Raw genomic sequence first — 13,536 nt, 5'->3', positions numbered from 1 at the left:
CCCCCGCGCTGGCCACGCCCAGTGCGCGCATCTGGCCCTGCAACCGCTGCTGCCGCTGCGCCTCCCTAGCGCCCGCCGCGCCTGCGGTGGCCCTTGCGGCCTCGCCTCTCCGCCGGCCACCACTGCACCTGGCCTCGCCCCTGCTTCCCCTTGCCGGTGCCGTGCCGCCGCTCCGGTGGCCATCGCCGGCCACGGCCTTGCCCGCGCCCCGTTCGGGCGAGCGCCCGCACCCGCTCGCCCGTGCCCTCTAGGCCCCGATGGGCCACAGACATGTGGGGCCCGGCCCCAGAACATTAAAAAAAAAGAAGAAGAAAAAAAAGAAATAAAAAAATGACTTAATAAAATTAATTAATAATTAATTAATTAATTAGTGAAGTAATTAACTTAACTAACCCTAATTAGTTAACTAATTAACTCTAATTAAACCTGCTAATTAAAAGTTAACAGATAATTAGTCTTCAGCCAATGACATGTGGGACCTGCCTGTCAGTTTGGCTAAGTCAACTAACTGGTTGACTGATGACACCACGCTGACCTCATGCTGACATCATAATGGCAATTTTAAATTAAATTAATTCTGTTAATTCTAAAAATGAATTAAATACTTTGGAAATTAATATAAAATAAACCGTAGATCGGATGTAAAAACTTTGTACATCAAAGTTGCTCAGAACGACGAGACGATTTCGGATACACAGTCCGTTCGTCCGCCACACACCCCTAACCTATCGAACTCGCAACTTTTCCCCTTCGGTTCATCTGTCCGAAAACACGGAACCCCGGGAATACTTTCCCGGATGTTTTTCCCCCTTCACCGGTATCACCTACTACCGCGTTAGGGAACACCGAACACCGCGTATTGCCTTGTTATATTTTGTGATACTTTGTTTGCTCTGTATTCATTATTTCTTCCCCCTCTTCTCTCCGGTAGACTACGAGACCGACGCTGCTGTTGACCAGTTCGACTACGGAGTTGACGACCCCTCTCTCTTGCCAGAGCAACCAGGCAAGCCCCCCCTTGATCACCAGATATCGCCTACTCTTCTCTATACTGCTTGCATTAGAGTAGTGTAGCATGTTACTGCTTTCCGTTAATCCTATTCTGATGCATAGCCTGTCATTGCTGCTACAGTCATTGATACCTTACCCGCAATCCTAAATGCTTAGTATAGGATGCTAGTGTTCCATCAGTGGCCCTACACTCTTGTCCGTCTGCCATGCTATACTACTGGGCTGTGATCACTTCGGGAGGTGATCACGGGCATATACGATATACTTTACACAGTTACATTATCTGTGATACTGTTCAGAGTTGGGGGCTGAAGGGGCAGGTGGCTCCATCCCGGTAGAGGTGGGCCTGGGTTCCCGACGGCCCCCGACTGTTACTTTGTGGCGGAGCGATAGGGCAGGTTGAGACCACCTAGGAGACAGGTGGGCCTGGTCCTGTTCGGCGTTCGCGGATACTTAACACGCTTAACGAGATCTTGGTATTTGATCTGAGTCTGGCTACGAGCCTATACGCACTAACCATCTACGTGGGAGTAGTTATGGGTATCCCGACGTCGTGGTATCAGCCGAAGCACTTCGTGACGTCAGCGACTGAGCGGCGCGCGCCGGGTTGGACTGCGTTAACGCAACTTCCTTTGTAATGGAGGTTGCTAGGTCTGCTCACCGGCCGCGTACGCAACGTGCAGGTGTGCTCAGGGCGATGGGCCCAGACCCCTGCGCGCTTAGGTTTAGACCGGCGTGCTGGCCTCTCCGTTGAGCCTAGGTGGGGCTGCGACGTGTTGATCTTCCGCGGTCGGGCATGACCCAGGAAAGAGTGTCCGGCCAAATGGGATCGAGCGTGTTGGGTTATGTGATGCACCCCTGCAGGGAAGTTAATCTATTCGAATAGCCGTGATCTTCGGTAACAGGACGACTTGGAGTTGTACCTTGACCTTATGACAACTAGAACCGGATACTTAATAAAACACACCCTTCCAAGTGCCAGATACAACCGGTGGTCGCTCTCTCTCAGGGATACGAGGAGGGGATCGCCGGGTAGGATTATGCTATGCGATGCTACTTGGAGATGCTACTTGGAGGACTTCAGTCTACTCTCTTTTACATGCTGCAAGACGGAGGCTGCCAGAAGCGTAGTCTTCGATAGGACTAGCTATCCCCCTCTTATTCTGGCATTCTGCAGTTCAGTCCACTGATATGGCCTCCTTACACATATACCCATGCATATGTAGTTTAGTTCCTTGCTTGCGAGTACTTTGGATGAGTACTCACGGTTGCTTTCTCCCCCCTTTTTCCCCCTTTCCTTTCTTTCTGGTTGTCGCAACCAGATGCTGGAGTCCAGGAGCCAGACGCCACCGTCGACGACGACCCCTACTACACCGGAGGTGCCTACTACTACGTGCAGCCCGCTGACGACGACCAGGAGTAGTTTAGGAGGATCCCAGGCAGGAGGCCTGCGCCTCTTTCGATCTGTATCCCAGTTTGTGCTAGCCTTCTTAAGGCAAACTTGTTTAACTTATGTCTGTACTCAGATATTGTTGCTTCCGCTGACTCGTCTATGATCGAGCACTTGTATTCGAGCCCTCGAGGCCCCTGGCTTGTATTATGATGCTTGTATGACTTATTTATGTTTTAGAGTTGTGTTGTGATATCTTCCCGTGAGTCCCTGATCTTGATCGTACACATTTGCGTGCATGATTAGTGTACGGTCAAATCGGGGGCGTCACACATCTCTCCGGTCCGTAGATGGAAACTATGTGTCTCCGGCCGCCAATGATCAATAAGCGCGGTGAGTGCTGGAGCATTGTTGGGTGGCGTCGACCGTTTGACCATATGAATGAAAGGGAGAAGTCTTGTCTTCCTTACATACGGTGTGTATCGCTCATCATAGCGCATCCACCCAAGGGTGACCCCGTGAGAACGAAGCTTCAAAGGTGCAAGCGCCTACAAACAAACAATTCATAACATTACATATGGGGCATTTGTGTTTGAAATAAATACGAAATTCATAAAATAGGCCACTATCATTATTACCCGCTGCTCCACCGCCATAGCGTACGACCGGTGTTGTTTGTCCCGGTGATCATCGAGAAGCCAAACCATCCTAACAATTTTGAAAGAAAGCTTTCTTGTCAACACGATTATCTTTTGAATACAAATAAACTAAAGTACGCCTACTAGATGCAACCGTACCAATCTATGTATCCAACCATATCAAATCAAACAAAACTAATAAACTAGGATTTCACAAATAACTAGGCCTACTTCATACAAATAACTTTTCCATAAACTATGCCTACTTCATACAAATAACTCTTCCATAAACTAAACTAGGGTTCCACAAATCAAACAAACAAGGGTTGTAATACATGCAAAGTTCTAATACATGCAAGATTCAAATCTAATCTAATCAAACAAGGATTCCCAAATCTTCAAAATATCATATTTTCTATGGATAGAAAGAAGGGGATCGGAGGAGAGTACCTTCTAGGATGGATTGGTGAAGAAATGCACGGACCAAATCATCGAATCTGAAGGATTTAGGAGAGGGGATTGAGAGGGGGAGAGGAGGAAGCCGCCAGCGCGCCTGTTCTGTAACTGCTGGAACGAATGGGTGGGGTGGGGGAGGGGGAGGGGGAGGGGCGGCTGGCATCTAAGTCACAGTGCAGCGCCTACGGGCCGGACGCTGCACATTACATGTGTGGCGCCTAGCTCGGAGGCACTGCACTACTGGGTGCGGGCCCAAGGGCTGCCACGATGGACAGGCGTGCAACGCCCCAGCGCTGGGCGTTGCACCGTAGGGTGTGGCGCCTGCGTAACGAGCGCTACACAAAAGGATCAGTGCTGTGAAATAGTTTCACGGGCAGTTCATTCCGTGAATTGATTTCGTCCCAAAATCAAAATTATCAAATTTGCCATGCAACGGCAGCATTTTTTTAGAAAAGGAGGATGACCCCCGGCCTCTGCATCTGGAAGATGCATACGGCCACTTTATTGATTATTCACGATGACCATACAAAGTATTACACCAATGTGCCTGAATCCATCATCTTGGCAACATATGCCACTACTCCTATCCAATATGATGAAAGAGAGCTAGCCGGGCCACTACCCAGACCACTCACGTAATCCTAACATCAATAGCCGGAAGCCGAAACACATTCGGAAGCCCCAGCCGAGCCACATACCTGGTCTGGGGCATAATCCGGTCAGACGCACTCGTGTGTCGTCGCCGCCATCTTCCACAGGTCCGTCTTCAGATCAAATTGAGGCATCTACCATGTCTGGCCACTCCGCCATTGACGCCACCATGACGCCAAACAACAACCTCCTCCTGCGTGAGTCCATCTCCGTGCATCGGACGTCGAGCCTCCACAGCGCCACGCCGCCGACATCCGCCGCCATCAATGAGTGAGATGGAGCACCGCTCCACCCTCCCCCCAGCCAACGCTTACTCCAAAACGGCACCCCCAGGAGAACCTGGACGCGTCGGAGGAAAAGCGGAGGCTTGGGCGAAGAAGGGCACGCCGTCAGCAGCTGTTACCCACCCCAAACAGCGCCCGCCACCACCCAGCCCTCAAGGCGGCGCCTTCAAGAAGGTCACGGCGCCAAAGACGCCGCCGCCGCCCACCGGAGTTAGGTTTTCACCCGAGAAGCTAGGTGGTGGGGAGTGGAAGGGCAGACCTTGACAGACGTCTCCATGAAGAAATCGGCGCCCGCAGGCGTCGTCGTCGTCACGGCCGGCCGGAGCCGACCCGGGTTTCCCCCGATCTGGATCCCGACCACCAAAATCGCATCATTGGGAGGCCCTTAGGCGGCAGCAAAGGGAGGGGAGGCGAGGGGTGCGGCGGCGGCGCTATGGGGCGTCACCACCACGCCAGATCCCTTCCTCGCCGCCAACAGCAGCCGGCGGGCCAGATCGGGCGCGGACCAATCTGGCGCCTAAGCACCCGCACGCCTACGCCGCCGCCACGGCCGGCCAAGCTCCAGGCCACGCCACTCCACCCACCCAGAGAAGGAGAAGCGCGAGACGAAGCAGAGGGCCGCCGGGGAGCGCCGCAACGGCCGCAGCGCCGGAGGCCGAGCCTTCCCCACCTGGAGCGGTCGCCGTCGGGAACGACGCCGCGCGCGCGAGCGGGAAGCCCCGCCGCCGCCGTCCGCCGCGCGGGCTTCGCCCGGCGGTTTCCTCCGGCGGCGGCGCGGCAGGGGAGCCGGGGAGAGGGGGTGGCGGCGCGGCGGGCTAGGGTTCCCCCGAGTCGCCTCTCCCAGGCGACGCGGGGGTCGTTTCAGTGTTAGTTGATCGTCCTTCCACGCCACCAAACACGCGTGTCGTATACTATAGAAAATATATCACGATGTGGTTCATCGTGAAAGCAACGTGTGTGCGGTGCGCCCCCAGCGTAACCATCATCATCAGAAAAGAAAGAGCCGGACAGATCACAGATGAACGGATTAGCAGATATAGGATCTAGCTCCATCATCGTTCCTTCCAGCATGCTAGCATAGTACTCCCAGTGACGAGGACTCCGGATCAAATCGACGGGGGTCGCTGCGGATAACAGTTTTATATCACCAAAAAGCAGGTGCATGCATTAGCGTTGCAACTATCGGGGCTATTTTATTGTTCTCAAAGCAAGGACCGGGCACGGCTGTCGTGTGGTTCTAGAGTAGAATATATCCTGGTGATTTCTCTGAAAGAAACATGTGTGCCTGGCAGTAGCACCATCAGGCTTTCTGTAACCATCAAGAAAACAGATACTCTGGATAGATCAACAGATTTGATTAAATATCATAATAATCGCCAAGAAAGAGAGAGCAAAGGTTTAGATCAAATTTCAATGCGTCGACCCAAACGGACGTACGTTTTGTCTGTTTGGGTTAGCCGAACGGACGGGCGCTTCTGCTTTTTTATTGGGTTGACCTATGCGTCCATCAGATGGCAAACCCAAATTTATGCGCATCAAAAAAAAACTTCGTAAATACCCAATCAAAACAAAATAATTAAACATAAATGGCTGGTTAACCGCAGGCCAAAATCCACTTAAACACTAATTAAACATAAAAAACTCCGCGCTCACACGCTGCCCTAGGCCTCGCTCTTGCCCTTGCCTTTGTTGTCGTCGCCGTGGCCGGTGAGGTCGATGAAGGCGGGCGGCGGCCCAGCCCACCCGAATGCGAGCTGCCAGGCTGCCAAGGTAGCCTTCTCCGGCGTCTGCTGCTGCGGCGGCATTGTGACGCGGCGGACGCGCTCCTCCTCCTTCTCGCGCCCCCAGAGCATCTGCCGCTCGCCATCGTCCCGCTCCTCGACGAGCCAGTGCGCCTTCCGGCGCTCCAGGAGGGCCTCCTCCCTCTCTGGCGCCGCGGCGTAGTGGATGGAGGCGTGCTCACCCACTCACGGAGCTCGTCGGTCCACGAGTAGGACTCCTCCGGCCAAGCGGGCAGCGGTGGCGATCGCTCCCGCGTGGGCGTGGGCTCTGGCTCCGGCTTCACTTTGGGCTCGATGACTGAGGGCGACGACAGCGACAACCGCTTCCGAGTGGGCGTGGGCTCTGGCTCTGGATCCGCCTTTGGGCTCGATGGCTGGGGGCGGCGATGGCGATCGCTCCCGCGTGGGCTCTCACTCCGGCTCCGCTTTGGGCTCGACGGCAGCGACGACTGCTTCCGTGTGGGCATGGGCTTTGGCTCTGGATCCGCCTTTGGGCTCGACGTCTGGGGGCGGCGGTGGTGGGACGTAAAGGGGAGCATGGACGGAGTCCCCCGTGGCCGACAAAGCGAGGTCCTGCTCCAGGCTGTCCCACTGCGCGTCCTCCTCCAGCCGGCTCTACTCGAGCGCCTGTTGCAGGGCCACCTCGAGCGCGACTTGGTACGCATCCTCCGCCTCCTTCTCCTCCTCCTCCTCCGGCAAGACCTGTGAGGGCGGTGGGGGGAATGGCATGGTCGATGTGAACACCGCGTCGGTGCTCCTCCTCGGCTACCAGTTGGGGGAGTCTGGCGCGTAGGCACACATCGTGCGCGACGCCAACGAACCCCCTTGGCGTGCGCCGACGAGCGCGGCACCGTTAGAATGGGGACATATGCAGGTCCAGATGCCAGCCGTGCGGCGGGATGACATCTGGATATTGGAGGGGTCGGCGGTACTGCCAGTGCCATCACGCCTGGTAGACTGGGATGTACAGCCGTTCCCACTCCCGTGGCGGCGGAGGAGGCGCCCGAGAATAGCTAGCACTAGCGCTGGACTTCCCCTTCCCCTTCTCGCTGAAGAAGTCCATGGCTAGCTGGCTAGGGTTTCTTGTCGTCGGCGAGGGAGCAAGCGTGACTAGATGTGGACGAGAATGGAAATGGATGACCCCCCTCCCTTTCCCTTGCACGCTTGCATTAAAAAGGACAGCCACACGCGCTTTTACCTACTGCCAGGCGGACCCGAGGTAGGTGACCGCGTTTAATATGACAGCGGTCGGTAGTTGAGCGGCCGACAGGTGGGGCCACGACGGACACCGAGAGGACGTGCGCGTGTTCATTTGGTGTCCGCGTGGACACAAATGAAGTTCAAATTTAAACATGAAATGCATACAAACAGACACCGAGCGAACGCGATTTGAGTCTGCACGTTGGGCTGACATTTTCGTTCATTTCGACCCAAACAAACACGTGCCGACGAATTGGTCCCCGCGTTGGAGTTGCTCCTGCACTTTGGCTTTGGCACCAGCCCTCTGTGCCGGGATGTCCGGCGGAATCCGCCGCGCAGTTTCTCCTCTCCACTCTCCCCCCCTCACGCGTTCATCGTTCTCCCTACTAATCCCCCTCTCCCTCCCTCTCCGGCCTCACTGGATACTGCCGCTGCTCGGCGCGACCGACTGGCATCTCTGGACCGGAGCGAGTGATTGCTTGGTCGTCCCAGATCCAACAGTATAGTATTCAAGAAGTAGTGCCACCCACCGCAAACACCTGGGGGAGTAGTTGGCGGCGACCCGGCCATTCAAGACTCACCTCGGTGGTGCCTGCGGGGATATTCGGTGCCCTCGCCACTCCCCCCGCCCCAGTTCTTTCTCCCTCGCCGGAGTTCGTCCGGCCGCCGCGATGCAGCAGCAGCAGCGGCAAGGTAATCAACGCCGGATTCTCCCGGCGCCTCCTACTTAGTACTACCGTAGTTCCAAAGTTCCAATATTTCCCCGTCTCGTGCGCGGTTTCTGCGGCGGATTTTGGTTACCAGGCGCCGGGCGGTTAGATTTGGGTTCGCGGGGTGGGGAGTAGTAGTAAATAGTCCTAGGTGTATGGATATTTGGTGCTGGATCCTATTTATGCTGCTGCAGAACTCATGTCCCTGATTCACCTAGCTGCTATGTTTCTTTCTTTCTTTCTTTTCTAAATACTTTGAAACCATGATCCTATGTACTACTAGTAGTAAATACTCTTTTTTTAGAAATATCTAGTAATAAATACTTTGGAACCATGATCCCTCCAGCTGCTGTGTTTCTTTCTTCTTTTCTTGTTAAAGAAAAATGGTGATCCCCTGCTTCGTTAATAAACTGTGAAAAATTCCCTTAGTTGTTATGTGTTCCTAATGGTCTGGTTTGCGACAAGTTTGTTACATTTTGTTTGCGATTCAGGTCACGACATACTAAATCTGCAGCGGGAGGTGAAGACGCGGTGGCTCAAGCCCAGAGAGGTTCTTGACATATTGCAGAACTGTGAGCTGTTCGGGATCCAAAACAGGACCCCTCAGAGGCCACCGGGTAATAAAACCATCCTTTTGTTTTCTTGCTTGCGAGATACAGTATCCGATTCAATCTAATGTGTGCCCTGGGTGTGATTAACCTACTTGGTACTGAAATTACAGGTGGTTCTTGGTTCCTTTTCAACCGTAGGGTACATCGCTTCTTCCGGAATGATGGGTATGTGTGGCAGAAAAAGAAGAATGGGAAGAGCGGCAATGAAGCACATGAGTACCTTAAGGTCTGTTCAACCTTTATCTTCTCTAGTCTAGTAATAGGAGTTCAAGTGTTAATCATGGTATGTTTTGGCGGCGAGCATCTGAGAAAGCCAATAAATAGATGGGATATTTGTTGTTATGGCCCAATCAGATAAGCTGGGTAGTTAATATGCTTTCTTCTTTTGACCCTGCAAATTTCAGGTTGATAATGTAAAGGCTCTGAATTGCTACTATGCTCGTGCAGAAAATAATCCTAGATTCATGAGGCGGATATATTGGATGCTTGAACCGTAAGGACTGTTTACTTGTGTAGGGGCATATGTTAAGTACTGTATTCTATGCTTCACATAAGCTTTTCTTATCTCTCGGATGTTTTTAAATTGTGATTGCTTCTCCTTAGAACACAAACCCAATAGCAACTTTGTCTTTGTGCTCCTCATGAAGAATTTTTTTAATGGGGACTCAGGGAGGAATTTATAAGCAGTTCATGGGCACGTGTCGTTTCATTTTCTTGCTTATATGGTAAAGCCTGTTGCACAATTCGTATTCACAAGTTATTCTCTGTATGGTCGTTACTTTGAAGTTTCAGCATCCATCTGAGATGTTCCCAACAAATAGAAACCACCATTCACCAGTTCCTTGTAGACATGTTAAAATTTGTAATGCTCTACAATGTTCTTCCACTTTTTCTGATGATGCAGAACAGTGCAAGAGACTTTATTCCTAAGGGCAATCCTATATTTTTATTAGGAGTCTCCAAAATAGGCACATCAATTCTTGTACTAGTAATTAAGTTCCAGAAAATATTGGTATTATACCCTGTTATTACTATGACTTCTACTGTTGGAGTGTGGGTTATGATTTGCTGATATTTTCCCCTGTGAATACGAACCATTTACGTATAAATTTTAGTTCACATTTAATGAAAACAATTCATCTTTGCAGGGCTTATGAGCACATCGTTCTTGTCCACTATAGAGACGTTCTAGAGGTTTGTCTCTTGCTTAACTCCTTGCTTTATGAATCTAGGATCCCCAATTGTGAATTAGGGTCCCCAGTTGTGGTGCTTTTTTGCAATTTACTCATTGCGTTATCTTCCTTCTCTCACAACATATCTTCAGTTCTGATGCTTAACCAACTAGGATGAGTGAAACAATAACATTGGTTTACTACCCACACTTATCTATTCACTCTCAACTGTGGGCAATATAAGATTAATTGATCACTGGGGCATAGCACCAGTGAAATTGAACTTGAAATTTTGTAGGCTTGCATTGATTAACTCACCTATTAAGCTAGTGCATATTATTATAGTGACTGAAGTCACCACATTTGGCATGTCCTGTGCTTAACCTTTGTTTGCTGATTGATTGCCAGGGCAGCATTTCAGTATCAGTGCTAAACGGTTCGCCAACATCCAATCAGAATGGCAGTGCTAGCAGAGCTGATGCACATAGTTCGCCAGGGTTGACTAGTGAGATAGTTGCGCCACTTCTCAACTCGTGCAGCCCAGGATCCGCGGAAGAAGTTAGTTCCCAGATCCCGACCATAAACAATGAAACAAATGATATAAGTCTATTTGATTGGCGGCGGACACTTGAAATGCAGCTGAGTCTGGAAAACAAGGAACGTCATGATGTTAACACTGATGAGGTTCTGCCAAATCATGATCCTATTCCTGCGCATGGGATACAGAATGAAGAACTAGACGCATGTATAAACCTTGCAGATGTCTTTGATCTGGGGTTTAGTGAAGACAACCATGCTGAAGGAAGTCACCCTTATCCCGATCCTATCGATGTCCTGAAATATTCAGGTGCTCTACTCTAGCACTAGCAAATGCCATGCATTTGATTCTTTCATTGGTAGTTACTGCCTGGGTTAACATGGGCAAACTTTCTGAAAATTTGCATTTTTTCCATGTATATCTTTTCTTGATCAGAAACATGGTTGGAGGATGACCAACTTAAATCTATTCTACATTCAGCTCCTGTGACAATTGATGAAAACCAATGGTTCCATCTTCATGAGGTTTCTCCAGAATGGGCATTTTGTTCTGAAAGTGCTAAGGTATCACCCAGAACTGAAGTTGATATTCTTAACTGAACGAGTTATTTTTGTGAGTTAAATAATGCATCTTCATTGTTCTGCTCTATTGATAAGCTATGGAACCATTTGGGGATATTGTCACATGGGATTTACATTAACATATACACTATAATAATCGGAGTGTGCATGATCTGTGGGTTCATCTATTGCCTCGTTGAGTCGTTGGCAAAAATGCCGTCCATTAGGGAAATACTGCATTCAAGTCAATTTCTACCATGATCTTACAATAATTAATTGGAGGCTCTAAACATAATGCAGGTTGTCATTGTAGGAGATTTCCCTTGCAACCTCTCCAATAGTTCATGGGTACTATTTGGTGATGTTAAAGTACCTGCGGTAGTTGTCCAGCAAGGTGTCATCCGTTGTTATACTCCACCATACCTTGGTGCTGGAAAGGTGAGAATGTGCATGCTCGATGAGAATGGGAAACCTTGCACTGAAGATCGAGAATTTGAATTCGTTGAAAAGCCTACCAACACAATGATTAATGGGAACGGGAAACCCTGCAGTGAAGCACGAGAATTTGAATTCCAACAGAGGCCTACCAAAAGTGACAATGGGCTGTTGTTGCTGATTAACTATGTGCAGATGCTTTTTGATAGTCATGGCTGTGAACTCTTCTCAAAGTTCAGGTTGCCACTCCCAAATGCTCGGTCTGGATTCCCAGTTAACCCCTCAGAGATTATAGGGAGAACATGTGAGCAGTTGGACCATGAGAATGCAGTAAATTGCATCATGGAAGTGATGCTTAACAATAAGTTCCAGGACTGGCTATCATCCAAATTTGAACAGAATAGTGAAGGGGAGTATTTGCTTCCTAGGCAATACCATGGTGTGATACATACAATTGCTGCATTGGGATACGACTGGGCTTTGAAACCGCTGCTTAGTAACGGCGTGCCTATAAACTACCGTGATGCAAATGGATGGACTGCTCTGCATTGGGCTGCACGATTCGGAAGGTATTGATGACCTATTCATTAAATGGAATGTTGTATGCAAACTAGTTTCGTAAGCTTTCCTATTCTTGCAACCAAATGCAAATGTCCCATCTGTAATATAAGCAATTTATCTTCTGTTTCCTAGCTTCATCACATATGGATTTCCTCCTGACTCTGACCCTAATATGAAATGACAGGGAACAAATGGTAGCGGTTCTTGTTGTTGCAGGCGCTGCTGTGGGTGCACTTTCAGATCCAACAGCGGAAGACCCTGCTGCCAAGACACCTGCTTCGATTGCGTCTGCCTATGGTTTCATAGGCATCTCTGCATTCCTTTCAGAAGCACAACTAACCAGTACCCTTGATTCTCTGGAATCAAAAGAAAATGGGAAACCCGTAGATCATAATGGTGGAGTGAGTACATCTAATGCTGTGGATAGAGTATCAGATAAATGTGCACATGTGGATGGTGGAACTGATGATCAGCTTGCACTTAAGGATTCTCTAGGAGCTATCCGAAATGCTGTTCAAGCTGCCGGACGCATACAAGCTACCTTCCGTGTGTTTTCCTTAAAAAAGAAGAAACAAAAGGCTCTTCAGAATGGAGATAGCTCTGCTTCGCCATCTATGCTCGAAAGAGCTACATTATCTATCCAGAAGAACTTCAGGTGCTGGAAGAAACGTAAGGAATATCAGAAAATTCGGAAAAATGTCATCAAGATTCAGGTAAGTTCAGTTCCGCGTATAATGCGCAGAGTAATTATTTGATGTGTACTAGTGCATCCTTAATGTTTTGAGGATTTTGTTCAGTCGATAAGCAAGTCCACCTGTTTATTCTGATAGGCACGGTTCAGAGCTCACCGAGAAAGAAACAAGTACAAGGAGTTACTTCAAAGTGTTGGCATCCTTGAGAAGATCATGCTGAGGTGGTTCCGAAAAGGCGTTGGTCTGCGAGGAATCAATAGCAGGGCGATGCCAATCGACCAAGACGAGGAAGAAGACATCGTCAAGGTTTTCCGCAAGGAAAGAGTGGAAACAGCTGTCAGTGAGGCTGTTTCGAGGGTATCGGCTATCGTCGGTTGCCCTGTCGCAAGGCTGGACTACCGCAGGATGCTCGAAATGCACCAACAAGCAAAGGTGAGGCCATGATCCGTGGTGTCTACTGAATGCGTTTCAGCCCAAAACTTGCTTAAGGAAGTACAGATTTACGAGCGAAAAACTCACTCCATACCTACTGTCTAGCACTTTGTGCATGAAATTTGCAACTTATTTATTCTCTTGAACTTACTAAAATGGTTTCCCCATCACAGATTGGCCATGGAAAGTAGCTGATCTGGCACCAGCTATGTTGGTGACAGAGCACTGGGCACCCACTATCCTGTGTCCTCCTCCCCTGTTAAATGATGATCTGGAAAGCAGCTGGCTTCCTGAAGAGCAGTAAAAGCCTTGGTGAGTAGTGGATCCTGCCAAATCAGAAGGATTTACCAACAAATTTCAGTACCATCACCAATCCATGGTGAAATTGTAGTTTCACTTCACTGTACATACCCC

The 13,536-nt window shown here is 49.9% G+C and overlaps 1 protein-coding gene across 3 annotated transcripts; it reads left to right on the top strand.

Annotated features, from left to right (window-relative positions):
• Positions 1 to 7,683: 7,683 nt before the first annotated feature.
• On the top strand, positions 7,684 to 13,530 carry LOC119270119 (calmodulin-binding transcription activator 4-like). Of its 3 annotated transcripts, XM_037552092.1 has the most exons (12): positions 7,685 to 8,104; positions 8,613 to 8,738; positions 8,843 to 8,958; positions 9,137 to 9,225; positions 9,881 to 9,926; positions 10,313 to 10,462; positions 10,544 to 10,751; positions 10,878 to 11,005; positions 11,303 to 12,006; positions 12,183 to 12,711; positions 12,829 to 13,122; positions 13,296 to 13,530. In XM_037552092.1, exons 1-12 carry the CDS (start codon positions 8,083 to 8,085, stop codon positions 13,311 to 13,313), a joined length of 2,430 nt encoding a protein of 809 aa, XP_037407989.1. In that variant the 5' UTR covers positions 7,685 to 8,082; the 3' UTR covers positions 13,314 to 13,530. The 3 variants fall into 3 exon arrangements, with proteins under 3 accessions (XP_037407988.1, XP_037407989.1, XP_037407987.1); XM_037552091.1 differs by having other exon boundaries at positions 7,684 to 8,104; positions 10,313 to 10,751; positions 10,923 to 11,005; XM_037552090.1 differs by having other exon boundaries at positions 10,313 to 10,751.
• The last annotated feature ends 6 nt before the right edge of the window (positions 13,531 to 13,536 follow it).

The sequence above is a fragment of the Triticum dicoccoides genome, chromosome 3A, assembly GCF_002162155.2.
Source record: "Triticum dicoccoides isolate Atlit2015 ecotype Zavitan chromosome 3A, WEW_v2.0, whole genome shotgun sequence".
Lineage (NCBI taxonomy): Eukaryota > Viridiplantae > Streptophyta > Magnoliopsida > Poales > Poaceae > Triticum > Triticum dicoccoides.
This window is presented reverse-complemented; position numbering and strand designations above follow the sequence as displayed.

Bases quoted from the DNA above. Each gene is read 5' to 3' on its own strand.
- LOC119270119 (XM_037552090.1), top strand. From the start codon at position 8,083: ATGCAGCAGCAGCAGCGGCAAG. The intron at 9,927-10,312 runs GTTTGTCTCTTG...ATTGATTGCCAG, and splicing joins ACTATAGAGACGTTCTAGAG to GGCAGCATTTCAGTATCAGT. The intron at 12,007-12,182 runs GTATTGATGACC...ATGAAATGACAG, and splicing joins TGGGCTGCACGATTCGGAAG to GGAACAAATGGTAGCGGTTC.